Source organism: Chrysemys picta, chromosome 7, assembly GCF_011386835.1.
Source record: "Chrysemys picta bellii isolate R12L10 chromosome 7, ASM1138683v2, whole genome shotgun sequence".
NCBI classification, from domain to species: Eukaryota; Metazoa; Chordata; order Testudines; family Emydidae; genus Chrysemys; species Chrysemys picta.
This window is the reverse complement of record NC_088797.1, coordinates 70,203,932-70,219,580: the sequence shown is the minus strand read 5'-3', so window position 1 is coordinate 70,219,580 and position 15,649 is coordinate 70,203,932. Positions and strand designations below refer to the sequence as shown.

At 44.9% G+C, this 15,649-nt stretch overlaps 1 protein-coding gene across 3 annotated transcripts; it reads left to right on the top strand.

The window, feature by feature from the left end:
- Positions 1-463: 463 nt before the first annotated feature.
- Positions 464-15,150, top strand: TMEM254 (transmembrane protein 254). 3 transcript variants are annotated; one of them, XR_010589481.1, is made up of 4 exons: positions 464-930; positions 2,367-2,470; positions 3,237-3,810; positions 4,760-5,340. XR_010589481.1 is itself a non-coding variant. In XM_008170531.4 (4 exons), exons 1-4 carry the CDS (start codon positions 838-840, stop codon positions 13,687-13,689), a joined length of 378 nt encoding a protein of 125 aa, XP_008168753.1. In that variant the 5' UTR covers positions 523-837; the 3' UTR covers positions 13,690-15,150. The 3 variants fall into 3 exon arrangements, 1 of the variants encoding a protein (XP_008168753.1); XR_010589480.1 differs by having other exon boundaries at positions 4,757-5,340; XM_008170531.4 differs by lacking the exons at positions 3,237-3,810; positions 4,760-5,340 and adding exons at positions 8,311-8,370; positions 13,569-15,150 and having other exon boundaries at positions 523-930.
- Positions 15,151-15,649: the final 499 nt, after the last annotated feature.

The following is a 15,649-nucleotide window of genomic DNA, read 5'->3' as shown; positions in this document are numbered from 1 at the left end:
GCAAATTTTGCCACCACACTGTTTATTCTTTCCCCCCCTCAGATCATTTATGAACATGTTGAACAGTACTGGTGCCAGTACAGAGCGCCTTCCCCCCCACCCCCAGGGGACACCACTAATTAGTATTTACGCCGCTGCATTCTAAGAACTGACCACTAGTTGCCTATCTTTCAACTGGAGTGCCTGACAATGCTTTCAGGATCATCTAAGGATCCTTAATTTGATGACAAGCCTTTTGTCACTTTAATCACCATGCCTCTGTTTATAAACACACTCCCTGCCCCAAGGGCTAAAGCTGACAGCAGCATGGAACTCATCGCATTCAACACTCAAGCTGTGCTGCCCTTAAAAATCTATCTGAGGCTAGGGCATGTGCAGTAAGCAAACCTCCGACATGAAATGAGGGGGAGGGGGAGGAGCCCCCTCTCTACATGCGCCCCCATGCATGTAATTCTCTAGCGAGAGAGCTCTGAGGAGCTCCAGCGCGCTCAGGGTAGCCCCCGCCAGCGAGCCCCGGGAGCTCGAATGCACCCAGCACGTCCCCGTCCAGCTGGGACGCCAACCGTGCCCCGCAGCTGAGCTGAGCCGTCAGCACCAGAGCCAGGGGGGGTCGGAGCTTCTCCACGGACGAGGCGGGGACTCTGACTGCTTCCCCTTCCTCCCCAGCAGAGAGGTTCGAGCTCAGGCCTGATCGTCCCCACTTCCTCCCCCCGCGGCGAGAATGGTCTGGTCCGGGTGTAGTCCGCTTCTCCCCCCTTCACCTCGGGCGAGAGTGGCGGCGCGCGGCCCCGCCCCCGTGGGGCGATGCTGTGAGCGGCGCTCGAGGCCAGCGCCAACATGGCGGCGTCCCCCGGGTACCCCAGCGGCTATTTCCGGAGCACCAGCCGCTTCTGGATGGGCGTCATCGCCATCTCCATAGGCTACTTCGCTGTGAGTAGCCGGGCGCCCGGCGCCAGGGGGCTCAGGGCTAGGGTGAATGGGGGGGGCTGGATGAGGCTGGGGGTGTCGGGAATAGAGGGTGCTGGGAGGGGATAGGGTGCGTGTGGCAGGCGGTAGCGGAGTGCTGGGGGCTAGAAGGTGCTGGGGGCAGGGTGTGTGTATCCGAGCGTGGGGCAGGGCTCGGGGGTGGGGGGGGGATTGTTGTGGGAGTTCAGTGAGTGAGGTGGTTTCTTGCACTTGTGAGGTGAGGGAAATGAAAACAGCACAATAAGGGCAGTTGTTTTAGGGGTAGCTATTTTCCCCCACCCCACCTGGTTTGTTTATGCGAGTGGGATATAATGCCCCCTTCTCCAAGAGTTGACAGCAGAAACAAATTTTGCCAGGAGATGCTGAAGTTGGTAACGATACTATAGATCTGCCATTCAGGTACACCTCCTACATAAGGCTTGTCTAGAGTAGGGATTTTTGTATATCTATAAAAAAAATCCCACTCTTGCAAAGAGCAGAGCATCTTCCCCTGATACTAGCACTGCACTCTTCGTGTGCGCACACAGCTCCTGCTACCATGAGAATTAAACATGCTTAGAGTACATTAAATTGGCATAGTGTCAAACACGGGTGACCTTGGGAGGCTTGTGTACAGTAGCCTTCTGTCCAGTTCTAGTAGTGGGAGAGCTGAACCGGTATTACCAACAGTTGGAATTAAAAATAAAATAAAACTGCAGACAGAGGCAACTGTGGCTAGATTTTGTACAGAAAAAGAGGTTCATTCTAACTGAGGAATGAAAGACACAGCTTGTGCACTAAGGAGGAGCACGTCCATCAAAGCTTTTTAAAATAAGGGCAATTTAACTGAATTCTGAAGTGAGTGGGGATCCAACAGAGAGTTTGAAGATGGACTACACATCTTTAAATATAGGAGAAAGTGAAGCATTGCACTCGTAATGCAAATTTTGAATAGGCAGAAGGGGAGACAGGTTTCCAATACTTTAGAATTTCAACATAGTGGAAGCTGAGGCAGAAGTGTGTATTGATAAAAACCACTTCTTAATGTGAATAGTGACCAAAAAGTTACACTTGGCCAATCAGTAAATTGTATGAAAAAAGTGGTGGTGGGTTGAGTTTCATTGAGACAACTGCAGGTACCATTCTGTTTTAGACTTTTGTTGGCAGATTCAGCAAAGGGCTAGTCTACACTTGCAACGTTAAAGCGCTGCCATGGCAGTGCTTTAACATGGCTTGTGTAGTCACGGCAGAGCGCTGGGAGAGAGCTCTACCAGCGCTCTAAAAAAACCCCACCTCCATGAGGGGCATAGATACCAGCGCGGCTCCTGGCACTAGAGCACTATCTACACTGGCGCTTTACAGCACTGAAACTTGCTGCGCTCAAGGGTGATTTTTTTCACTAAAGTGTATGTTTCTCTTAGTGGGCAGTCTTTTTACCTTCAACAATACCCTACGAGAATCTGGGACAATTTGGCCATTTTACTAAATATTTAGTGGACAACCACCCCAAACTGCTATATAATGGGTAAGTTTGATTTGGAAAGCTAATGTTTTTGCTACTTACATTGTTTTGTTTCCCCATCTCCACCCCCTACTTAAGATTCCATAGTTTAATTTGATAGTTTGTTATATTTTAATGGCTTGTGTTTCACCTCGGTGGAGGTAGGGGTGGTGAAAGGCTAGGTGAATGAAACTTGTCAAGGCCACTTCCTGAGATCCAGAAGCTGAATTGGGAATTTGCTGTCTTTAGGGTGAAAGAACATATCGATCAAATAATCCTTGGCAACAGTTAATATATAAGTTTACAAGGCCTCTTATTAACTTTTCTCAAATGCTTCTGTTACCCTGGAAGCATCCCTAAATGGCTGTACAGACACTGCAGGCTGTTTCCAGAGTTCTCCCTTTTTCCTCTTCAGAAGGGAGATGTCTACCTTAATGCTTCAACTTCTTAGGCCTGGTCTACACTATGAGTTTAATTCGAATTTAGCAGCGTTAACTTGAATTAATCCTGCCCCCGTCCACACAACGAAGCCATTTATTTCAAAATAAAGGGCTCTTAAAATCGATTTCTGTACTCCTCCCCGACGAGTGGAGTAGCGGCAAAAATCAATATTGTCATTTCGAATTAGGGTTAGTGTGGCCGCAATTCGATGGTATTGGCCTCCGGGAGCTATCCCACAGTGCATCATTGTGACTGCTCTGGACAGCAATCTGAACTCGGATGCACTGGGCAGGTAGACAGGAAAAGCCCCAAGAACATTTTAATTTCATTTCCTGTTTGCCCAGCACAGGAATGCACAGGTGACCACAGAGAGCTCATCAGCACAGGTAACCATGCAGGCCGATAATCGAAAAAAAGCACCAGCATGGACCATACGGGAGGTACTGGATCTGATCGCTATATGGGGAGAGGATTCAGTGCTGGCAGAACTTCGTTTGAAAAGATGAAATGCCAAAATTTTTGAAAAAGTCTCCATGGGCATGATGGAGAGAGGCCAAAATAGGGACTCAGAGCAGTGCCGCGTGAAAGTCAAGGAGCTCAGACAAGCCTATCAGAAAACAAAGGAGGCAAACGGTCATTCCAGGTCAGAGCCGCAGACATGCCGCTTCTACGCTGAGCTGCATGCAGTTCTAGGGAGGGGGCCGCCCCCACTACCCCACCTCTGACCGTGGATTCCGTGATGGGGGTAATCTCATCAGCTATACCTGAGGATTCTGCGGACAGGGAAGAGGAGGAGGAGGACGAGCTTGCAGAGAGCACACAGCACTCCGTTCTCCCCAACGGACAGGATCTTTTTCTCAGCCTGACTGAAGTACCCTCCCAAGCTAATACCCAAGACCATGACCCCATGGAAGGGACCTCAGGTAAGTTTACCTTTTAAAATATAAAACATGGTTTAAAAGCAAGCGTTTTTTTAATGATTAATTTGCCCTGAGGACTTGGGATGCATTCGCGGCCAGTATAGCTACTGGAAAAGTCTGTTAACGTGTCTGGGGATGGAGCAGAAATCCTCCAGGGACATCTCCATGAAGCTCTCCTGGAGGTACTCCAAAAGCCTTTGCAGAAGATTTCTGGGTAGTGCAGCCTTATTCCATCCTCCATGGTAGGACACTTGACCACGCTATGCTAGTAGCAAGTAATCTGGTATCATTGCATCACAAAGCCTGGCAGCGTATGGTCCCGGGGTTTGCTGGCATTCCAGCAACATCCATTCTTTATCTCGGTGTGTAGTCCTCAGGAGAGTGATATTGCGCATGGTAACCTGGTTGAAATACGGGAATTTAATTAAGGGGACAGAGGTGGCCGTTCCTACTGGGCTGTTTGCCTGTGGCTGAAAAGAAATCCTTCCCTGCAGTTAGCCAAGTGTGGGGGGAATTGGCGCTGAGCTTTTTGCCTTTGGCTAGCAGGGATCTTCGCTGATACCAGCCACGTGGTGGGGGGAGTGGTACAGCGATCATCCCAGAGAATTGGATGGGGACGGGGGTTAGTTTGTTTTCTGCTGCTGAAGGTTAACAGGAAAACCGCAGCAGTCAACGGGCTTTGCTTGGTATGTGGAAAAGGAGGGTGCAGAAGCTGAAAGACAACGGCTTACCATGGCCGCATGCAAGCCGAATTCTGTTGCCCGGACCTGTGTCTCTGATCTCTAACACCAAAGCCACAGGCACTCAATATTAAGATGGAAAATGCGACCTTGTACTGAAATCACATGTGCTGTGTAATGTGAATAGTGTTTTTCACCGTGAAAGAGTATAGGCATTGTTCTGTAAAATTTATTTTTAAAAACTTCTCTCCTTTTTTCCATCCCGCCAGCAGCTGCAAATTTTTCAAGTCTCCCTCCTCCGTCCCGAAGGCTCTCTCAGACAAGGTGTTGGAGAAAGAGGACGCGAGACGAGATGTTCCTGGAAATAATGGAATGCACCCGCAATGAAAGAGCTCATTTGAATGAGTGGAAGGACGCGGTATCTAAGTACAGGAAAGATGCTAGTAAAAGTGAGGTCATGAGGGACGCTCGAGATGAGAGGTGGCAGGCTGCAACGCTGGGACTGCTGCGTGATCAAATGGACATGCTCCGGCATCTGGTGGAGCTTCAGGAACGGCAGCAGCGTAACAGAATGCCGCTGCAGCCGCTGTATAACCTCCCTCTCCCCTCACCATGTTCCATAGCCTCCTCACCCAGACGTGTAAGAACATGGGGGGGACGTGGCTCCGTGCACCCTCCTACTCCACCCCCCCACTCCACCCCAGTGGACTGCCCAACCAAAAGGCTGTCGTATTGAATTTTTTCAGTGGCCTTTTACTTCCCTCCTATCCTCCTCCCAAACCTCATCCGGGTTACCTTGTCGGTTCTCTCCCTATGTTTATAATCAATTAATAAAGAATACATGATTTTTAAACAATAGTGACTTTATTTCCTTTAAAAGCAAGCTGTGATTTAAGGGGGGGAAGGTGGTTTGCTTACAGGGAATGAGTCAGTCAAGGGGGCGGGTTTTCAACAAACAGAACTTTCACACCATAGTCTGGCCAGTCATGAAACTGGTTTTCAAAGTTTCTCTGATGCGCAGTGCTTCCTGGTGTGATCTTCTAATTGCCCTGGTGTCTGGCTGCACATAATCAGCAGCCAGGTGATTTGCCTCAGCCTCCCACCCCGCCATAAAAGGTCTCTCCCTTAATCTCACAGAGATTGTGGAGCACACAGCAAGAAGCAATAACAATGGGGTATTGGTTTGGCTGAGGTCTGAGCGAGTCAGTAACGAGCGCCAGCGACCTTTTAAACGGCCAAATGCACATTCTACCACCATTCTGCACTTGCTCAGGCTGCCTGTGTATGGCTTCATGAGCCATGGCATTAAGGGGTAGGCTGAGTCCCCAAGAATAACTATTGGCATTTCAACATTCCCAATGGTTATTTTCTGGTCCAGGAAGTAAGTCCCTTGCTGCAGCCGTTTAAACAGATTAGTGTTCCTGAAGACGCGAGCGTCATGAACCCTTCCCGGCCAGCCCATGTTGATGTTGGGGAAACATCCTTTGTGATCCACAAGTGCTTGCAGCGCCATTGAAACGTACCCCTTGCAGTTTATGTACTGGGTACCCTGGTGCCAAGATAGGGATATGGGTTCCATCTATCGCCCCACCACAGTTAGGGAATCCCATTGCAGCAAAGCCATCCACTATGACCTGCACATTTCCCAGAGTCACTACCTTTCATAGCAGCAGCTCAGTGATTGCTTTGGCTACTTGCATCACAACAGCCCCCACAGTAGGTTTGCCCACTCCAAATTGATTCCCGACTGACCGGTAGCTGTCTGGCATTGCAAGCTTCCACAGGGCTATCGCCACTCGCTTCTCATCTGTGAGGGCTGCTCTCATCTTGATATTCTGGTGCTTCAGGGCAGGGGAAAACAAGTCAAAGTTCCATGAAAGTGCCCTTACGCATGTGAAAGTTTCGCAGCCACTGGGAATCGTCCCACATCTGCAACACTATGCAGTCCCACCAGTCTGTGCTTGTTTCCCGGGCCCAGAATCGGCGTTCCATGGCTATAACCTGCCCCATTAACAGCATGATCTCCAAAGCACCGGGGCCCGCGGTTTGATAGAATTCCATTTCCATGTCCTCATCACTCTCACTGCTGTGCTGCCGTAGCCTACTCCATGCTGCCTGGTTTTGCAGGTTCTGGTTCAGCATAAACTGCACGATAATGCGCAAGGTGTTTACAATCTTCATGATTGCTGTCTTGAGCTGAGCAGGCTCCATGCTTGCTGAGGTATGGCATCTGCACTGTTCACCCAGAAAGAGGCACGAAACGGTCGTCTGCCGTTGCTTCCCTGGAGAGGGGGAGGATGTACCCAGAACCACCCGCAACAATGTTTTTGGCCCCATCAGGCATTGGGATCTCAACCCAGAATTCCAATGGGCAGAGGAGACTGCGGGAGCTATGGGATAGCTACCCACTGTGCAACGCTCTGGAAATCGACGTTAGTCCCAGTACATGGACGCACACCGCCGAATTAATGTGCTTAGTGTGGCCGCATTACATTTGACTTTATACAATCTGTTTCCAAAATTCAAATTATATAAATTCGGATTAATCCCGTAGTGTAGACATACCCTGCGTCTCAGCTTACACTGAAGGACCTCTGTTAAAAGGTGTTACAATTTATAGTGTAGACTGGACCAAGGGTTTTTTTGGGGTTACGTAACTTATGGCTTTATGCCATTTAAGCCTGTCTATATATGGAGTTTTTCAGAAAGAGCTTTTTTAATCGGGCTGTTCCTGAGTAACTACGTGTAGACACATTTTTATTCCAGAGTAAGTGTCCACATGTGGAGTTATTCAGGAACAACTGGATAGAAAGAGCTCTTTCTGAAGAACTATGTTTAGATAAGCCTTTATTGTAGCCAGCTCTCATGACTTGTGTGTAAAGAGGACCTTAGACTGTTTAGGACATTCCAGCTTCACTTTTTGTTCCTTTCACCATGCACTGAATCAGGACTCAATCTCATTGTGATTTCCAATCACCAGAGGAACTTGGAACACTTAGTATCTAGATAAAAGGTACTCAGTGTGCCTTGGTGGGTTGCTTCAGATGCAAGATTGGTATCCACAGCTCCTAACTGGAACAAGGCTATACATTAAAATTGGTGGTGGACAAATACCTGCTTTTCTGAACTTGCAGTATCTGGGCACCAATATACAACAGAAGGACAATTTACAAGAGCATATTAATATAGATCAAAATGATTTCAAAGACCTGTTTTTAGAAGGCCTTTGTTAAAAGCTTCAAATTGCCCCATCATTACTCCACTTTGAAGACTGACTGCTTTTGACTCCTTTGAAAAGCTTGTCTTTTCTTAAATGCCAAATTAGGCATGTATTTGATCTCTTTATACTATCTGTTTATAAACGAAAGCGAATAAAACTTCTGGTAACTATAAATCCAATGAAAAGCTGACCATTTGACTTCTCTGGTACTTAGATTGCACCTCTAATAAGTACAAGGCAAAATTCTGTAGTGAGGCAAGCTTGTATTGACTTCACTGAAAGTTGAGCCTGATACTGTACTACAGGATTTGGCCCAATATCTGCTATTTTACAAACATACCATGACAAGTTTTGGATGAATATCAGGTGCTTTAGGTGATGCACTGTACCTGAACTTCATAGCTTGTTCTTAGAGTACAGTTAAGAGAGAGACTGCCTTTCTTTCAAATACGCCCTTAGACTAAAAATTTCTGTCTTCTAGAAAAAGCAGAAAGCTAACTTGTCGGTTTCTTAAATATCATCTTTCCATCTTTCGCATTATGGTCACAGTGTGGTCCTAATTTTCAGCAACATTAAAACTAATATGTGTGCTTATCTTACCAGGTTTTGGCTTGCCTGGGGAATTCATGTAGCTGAAGCATTGTACAGTATCAAGTTATGCAAGTAAGTTGTGTGGGGTTGTTTTTTTAAATTCCCCTCTATCTTAGATTTTATGGACAAGATTTAAAAAAAAAAAAAAAAAAAAGCCTAAGAAGGATATGGGTTTAGGAACCTAACTTCAGGCACTGTTACTGAGGGAATTTGGGAGGAAGAGTTCATCCTCCCATGTGGTGCTCTGATATTTCAGTTAGCCATTAAAAAAAAAAAAATTGAATTCTGCCAAGTCTATCAGTTTAAGCATTTTTTCTATTAGATTTAAACTTTTACAACTGAGCAAATCTGTGGGTTTTAAACATTATTATTTTTATCAAAATTAAGTTTTCAGTTGTGGGAAATTGAAAAGTCAGAATTTTTTAATGAGAGGCATTGAGATTCAAAAACTTAAAGCCTTATAACCTTAACACTAGTTGTCAAAATATACAAAGTAAATAAATATCCTTAAACTGGGTTCTCAAGCAGCATTTTCTTAACTGAAATTTGCAGATATTAAAAGTATTTTTATTTGTGTGTTTGAAATAGATGTTTACTGACATTTACCGATTAATCTTTTCAAATCTAGCTATAGTGCAGAGTGCCATAGAAGAGAGTCATATCAGTAGGTGGAATAAAAACAATTATGGTACTTTTTTGAGGGGGGGGGGAGGAGTGGGGAAGAGGGTGGTCAAGGGAGCCCTTGACACCTGTCCCTGCCTCTCCCCCCCTTTCCATCATTTATACTCTTTCCCTTATGAGAGAGGAGAATCTGGATGAAAACAGGGTCAAAGATGGCCTGTCTCTCAGGCAGTGTCTTTCTGGATTCAGCTCTATGAGCTTGGTCTATCAGAGTCTATTACCGCCTTAGTGGGGCCTACCTTCTGCCCCTCTAGGGACTTACTGCTTTGCTGCCAATCAGGTCAGTTGAAAAGGCAATGGTCACAAGCTGCACTCTCTGTTGGCAGCCGTCTCTGAAGTGGAATAGCCTTCTTCCTGTTCACTGTCCCTTCCCTTTTTAAGCTTCTTCCCTTCCAGGAAGAACAAGCCTTGCAGGTTTGCTTCATTGGTGCTAAACAGGCCCAGAAGAGCTGGTTGATCTCCCCTACACCAGAGTGAGGGCACGTCCCTTCATATACCTTCAAATATTAAGGCCAAATGAGGGGCTTTTCTTTAAGCAGATCTCAAAGATAAACAGGATTATTGGCCTAGTGTATGGGAGAGAAGCTGTAGATTTCAAATCTTGATTTTAGTAAGGCTTCTTGATACAGTCTCGCACACCAGCGTCATAAGCACATAGGGAAATGTGGTCAGGATGAAATTACTTTAAGATGGGTGCGCAGCTGTCAACAATACCATGCTTAAAAACTAATCAATGGTTTGCTGTCAGACTGGGAGGGTATATCTAGTGGTATTCTGCAGGGATCTGTCCTGGGTTAGATACTATTCAGTAATGACTTGGACAATGGAGTGAAGAGTATGCTTATAAAATTTTCAGATAACACCTGGATTCAAAGGACCTTGACAAATTGGAGAATTGGTCTGAATTCAACAAGATAAAATTAAATAAAGACAACCACACTTAGGACGGGGTTTGGGGACAGGGGAAAAACAAAAACGGAAACAAACAAAAAAACCCTCAAATGTACAGTTACAAAATGGGGAATAACTTGCTGGCTTACAGTGTATCACAAATTGAACAAGTCAACAATGTAACGCAGTTGCAAAAAAAGTTAGTACTCTAGAATGTTTTAACAGAACTGTTGTATGCAAGACAAGGGTAGTAATTGTTCCACTCTCCTCAGCACTGGAAGCCTCAGCTGGACTACTGTGTCCAATTCTGAGTGCCACACTTTAGGAAAGATGTGGACAACTTGGAGAGAATCCGTAGGAGAGCAACAAAGATGATAAAAGATTTAGAGACTCTGGCCTATGAGGAAAGGTTAAAAAAAAACTGTCCATGTTTAATCTAGAGCAGTGGTTCCCAAACTTGTTCCGCCACTTGTGCAGGGAAAGCCCCTGGCAGTCTGGGCCCGTTTGTTTACCGATCGCGGCTCCCAGACTGCCAAGCGACGGAACAAGTTTGGGAACCACTGCTCTAGAGGAAAGAAGACTGTGGAGAGAGACCTGATAGTCAAATCTTATAAAAAGAAGACTGTAATCAATTATTCTTCTTGTCAACTGAAGGTAGAACAAGCAGTAATGGGCTTAATCTGCAACAAGGGAGACTTGGGTTAGATATTAGGAAATACTTTCTAACCATAAGAATAGTTAAGATCCGGAATAGGCTTTCAAGGCAGGTTGTGGAATCCCCATCACAGAGGTTTTTTAAAAACAGGTGACCAGACACCTGTCAGGGATGGTCTAGGTTTACTTGGTCCTGCCTCAGCACAGGGGGCAGGACTTGAGGACCTTCCAGCCCTACATTTCTGTGATTCTGTAAAATAACTTCTCAGCATCTTTGTAATCAATAGAGCTGATACATCTTGTGAAAAATGCAAGTGTGGGGCTAGGCAGGACTGGGCTGCCACCTAGTGGGTCTTTGTGAAATAGAAAGTGTGTATAAAGGAATTCTGGAATATAAGGATTCTGTTTGCATCAATCAGTGTCCGGAAGTCGAGCCCTACTCAAACGAAGATGTATATGGCTCAGGAGTAAAAGATTGTGAAGGCTCTACAGTCAGAGTAATCGTTCTTATGTTTACTCTAAACCCCATGTTGATCAGCAATACTTTTGAAACTTAATACTTTCAACTGATTTTTTAAAAAATCATGTAGCTCTTTTGCCAACTCGTAAAGTTGCAGCCTTGCTTACATCTTGGTTCATGTGTACTGGGAAAGGGAAGACAGTCTCATGCAGTGTTCTGGAAACCTACACATGCTCTTCTTCCACTTGTCACAGGCTGTCTGGCACTCCTTATTCAGACAAACAAAACAAAGTAAATAGTGCTTTTGTTTGGTCCATGTAACGATTGCTTAATATGGCCCTCCGATTATTTGTATTTGGAAAAGAAAAAAAGTTGGCCTCAGTTGATTTAATTAAAAGGGGAGTATGAAGGGATGCCTATTTGCAGTTATATAACTTCCCAGTTTTAAAAGGAGAAAGGGCAGACTTCTCTCACAGTTAAAAATACCTAAGATTGTGCACAAATTTACAAGACTTATGCCTGATGTCAGACATAGTAGGTATGACAACCCCTTTCTAGGTTTTGCACCCTGCAGAAAGCACTTAAGTTTATACAGCATTATTAAAATGTGAAGTACTATGAAGAGGCAGAAATAAAGACTGCTTACTTAACACCTTGTTTCTGATAAGCCTCTGTCCAGGCAGCTGCTGTTAATATAATTCCAATGATACGAACATCCACTTTCCAGTAGTACTTGTAGACATTACTAAGGAGACAGGAAATGAAATCGAACAGTTAAATCTCATTGAGGGTAGAAAGTATTTGTTTGCCTAGATTATATATACACACACACACACAATTTGCAAGAGTGTAATCTTGCATAAGCAAGTTGCAGTATTTGAAAAACTGTCAAAGAATGCAGGAAAAAAAAAAACTCAGGAACACTAAAACCCTGTTTGGACTTCACTGCCTTTCTTTACAGAAGGTACTAAAAACATGTTCACATGTATTAGCTAATACATTTGCTATCTACTCATCTTCCTCATGTAGACAGGGCCCAACAGTATAAACAGGGTTAGGATATTTTAGTTGAAATTGGTAGAGGGAGCACCAAGTAAGTTGAGACAGTGTGTCTAGTTAAAGCTTCCTGTATTACACATGTTCAATCAAACCTTGAGTCTAGCCCATCAGCTATTTTTATATCTCCAATAATGAGCTTTTCACTTAGTTCCTGACCAGTTTGTCAGGAGCTTTTGTGGCATTATCTGTTTACCTTTTCCCCAATATAAGGAAGGGCAGGGAAAAGTTAGAGCTTTACATTTTTGGGGATTGTTTTTTAAATGAATCTAAATGCACTCCCAGTCTTAGTCTACAGTGACTTAAAGCATATGCTAGTTCTCTTGATACTATTAGCCATATGCTCTTGGAAATGGCTGCAGCACGGGAAGAAGCCATTCTTCTGATGGTTTCACCAGTGAAAGTTATGATTTCCAAAGCAATAGCACCTGACGAGGGAAGGAGAGGGTTGGAGGCTCGTCTCTAACTAGCAGGTGTGCTGCCATCAGTAGCATCTTTTTTCCTCCTTTCTGCACTATGGAGAAATGCCAAAATAGTTAGCCAGCCCTGCACCTGTTGAGGTCACAGATCTTTTAATGAACATTCAAGAGGATAAGTTAAATTAGTGTTAAATGTGCCTCGTATGTTCATTTTGTTTGAATTTACCTCGGAAATGTATAGTCAGTACAAAAGTTGCAAAAGTTATTAATTCAAAGACAGTTGAGAAAACTACTCAAGTGTAATCTCAATGGATCTGGGTTAGTATTGCTCCCACCACACTGTGATGTACTGTTCTTGGGATTGCTAACCATCACTGTGCAGCCCATTTCTTTAACTGACAAAGTAGTCTGAAATCATTACATAAAGTACTGAAGGCCATTAGTCTGTTTAGTGAATAGTGTTTCTACACAATCAACTTTCCACATGCAAATCAGCTGTTCCATATGAAAAAAGTTTCACACTGTTTAAGAAACATGATCTCTGTTATTGCTGCTAAGTCTCATCTGTTCACATTTTTAACTCATCACTGCCCCTGAAATTCCTGCTTCATAAGATAGCAAAAAAGGAAGTCTGTGTGTAACTAACTTGCTGTCTATTCTCCAGGCTGCCACTGTAACTGAAAAGCTCTTACCATAGTGAAAATACATTAATAAACTCTGTATCATGTAGGGATTTGCTTAGCATACTGTACTTGACTTCATGATTACTTTATACTAGTAATGCCAAATGTCTCATCCCTATGCTTATTTTGCACTTCAGTGTATATATAGACGGTACATAATGTTAACATTGACAGCATCAATAACTTGAGTTAATGTGTCAAAAACATGTCTAGTGATCGTGGTTAACAAGTCTTCATTAGTGGTACAGACTGCGTTAAATGGAGTGGTAAAAGTTGAGCCTCATTACTAAACATTCCTCACATCAAGGTGCTTTGAGCTGTCAACATCAATCAATATGATCAGTGGTGTGTTAGATCCATTTCACAGTTCACTTTTATGGAGAGTGTATAGTATGTTAAATAAAATCTGATTTTGTTTTACTGCAGGACCAAAGGCATCACTGACAGCTCTGTTCAACGTCAATGGTTCATCCAAACTTTCCTCTTTGGTATAGCTTCTCTCTCCCACCTGCTAGCCTACAAGCCTCCGCCTAAGAAGCAGAGATAAAGGATTGGAAAAGAGGCAAATAAAGCCAATATATTTCAACCTTGTTCTCAGAAAGTGGATCCACCCTATGTGTTTAGTTGCTGTGAATGATCTAAAAGGCATTTCTTGTTATGTGAGCCAGTGCACTCGTGCCAAGGCAATCTTGTGGTATCACTGCTATTATTAAATGCCTGGTTTGAGATATGGGCTCACTTGATAGCTCAAGAAATTAGTATGGGAACATGGAGTATCTCACTTTGTGCTTGCAAAATTCAGTCCAGATTGGGTCAGGGACCAGATATCACTGCCCTCAATTGGTTGTTTAATGGCCTATATCTAAGGCTACGATTTTGTCACGGAGGTTGCAGAAGTCACAGGTGGCAGGGGGCCAAAGATGACTCATGGGAGGGACACAAAAGGGGCACCAGCTAAAGGGGATGTGTCCTGCCCACGTGACTCCTCGCCGCCCCTACCCTGGGGTCTCTGCGCTCTCCCCATCCCACATTATCTCAGGGGGCGGGCTCTGTCCTCCCACTGTACCAGCTCCCCCTGGCATGTTCGGCTGCTCTTCCTGGAAGCCAGGCCCCAGAGCTGTTCCCGGATGCTGCCTGGTGCAACACAGTAGCTGCCTGGGAGAGTGCCTGGCTGCCTCCCGCCCAGGCTTGGCTTCTGGGACAGCGGCTGAGCGAGTTGGAGCCCCCCCAGACCTCTCAGAATTGGCTCCTGTCCCCAGAAGCTGAGCCTGGGCTGGGGGCAGCCTGCTGCTGCCGCAGCCAGGTGCTCTCCCAGTCAGCCGCTACACTGCACCAGGCAGCATGGCTGGAAGAGGAGAGGCTCTGGCCCGGGCCAGCTGCTGGGGGCACTTGACCCTGTTGGACGGGCACTTGGCCCTCCGCTCTCCTACCACGAGTCACCCCTACAGGGGCCCCCCATGGCTGCCAGCCATGGAGCTCCCAATCAGCCAGGAGATCCTGGAGCTCTGAGCCATAGGCAATGGGGGCCCCTGGAGTGCCGAGCTGGGGATCCCGCAGCTGCCTCATTGCTGTGGGGGACACCAGAGCCCCAGCAATGATGCGTGCTGGACCCTTATCCATAATAAAATGGGTAGGGAAATTTTTAGTACAAGTCAGGGACAGGTCACAGGTTTCCGTGAATTTTTGTTTATTGCCCGTGACCTGTCCCTGACTTGTACTAAAAATATCCGTGACAAAATCTTAGCCTTACCTATATTCTATGTTCAGTTTGCTTCTTACTGAAGAACACAATTCCTCTCCACTTCCACCCAAAGAAAACCCCACCACGCTTGTTGGCAATAGGCATTAAGACAGAACTACCCTTTTTTTGTTAGGTGTTTTTCTTCCACATCAGCAGAGAGACACTTTACTTATGTAGTGTAGAGAAGTCTCTGCCTGTTCTAGGTTAGAACTGTTTTCCCAGGCTTTCAATAAATAATTTTCACCAACATTTTTGGTTAAAATTCCACCTACATGTTTTTATCTTGTTCAGTCTTCCCATATCAGAGAGAAATGTTCCTAAGGTTGCAGGAATACTAACAAGTGGCTACATTATACAGGATGATGTGCAATGATCTGAGCCAGAATATGTAGTGAAACAATTCACTCAGTTAATTTAAGGTGACAGAGAACTTGTTGATGTTACCTTGCCTAAAGTCTCACACAGTGGGAACTTGTCTCTTTGAATGGTGAGTTTAGATTATGGAAGTCAGTGACCAAATATAACTTGAGGGAGAGCAGACTGAGTGCAGCTATTTTCTGAACGACTGATTAACAATACATGTAGAAGTTATAGAAGGTTAATTAGGATTCCTAGATATAACATTTTCTTATCTCAAAACATAAGTCTTTTATATCTACTGTTACTGTAATGAAATGTAGATTAACTTTTCAATTAGATGTTAATGCACTGGTCCAAGAGACTATTATTCAGTTCCCCAAATGTAAGGAGTAAAATTCTGCTCTAT

Bases quoted from the DNA above. Each gene is read 5' to 3' on its own strand.
- TMEM254 (XM_008170531.4), top strand. From the start codon at position 838: ATGGCGGCGTCCCCCGGGTACCCCAGCGGCTATTTCCGGAGCACCAGC. The intron at 931-2,366 runs GTGAGTAGCCGG...TGTTTCTCTTAG, and splicing joins TCTCCATAGGCTACTTCGCT to TGGGCAGTCTTTTTACCTTC. The intron at 2,471-8,310 runs GTAAGTTTGATT...TTATCTTACCAG, and splicing joins CCCAAACTGCTATATAATGG to GTTTTGGCTTGCCTGGGGAA.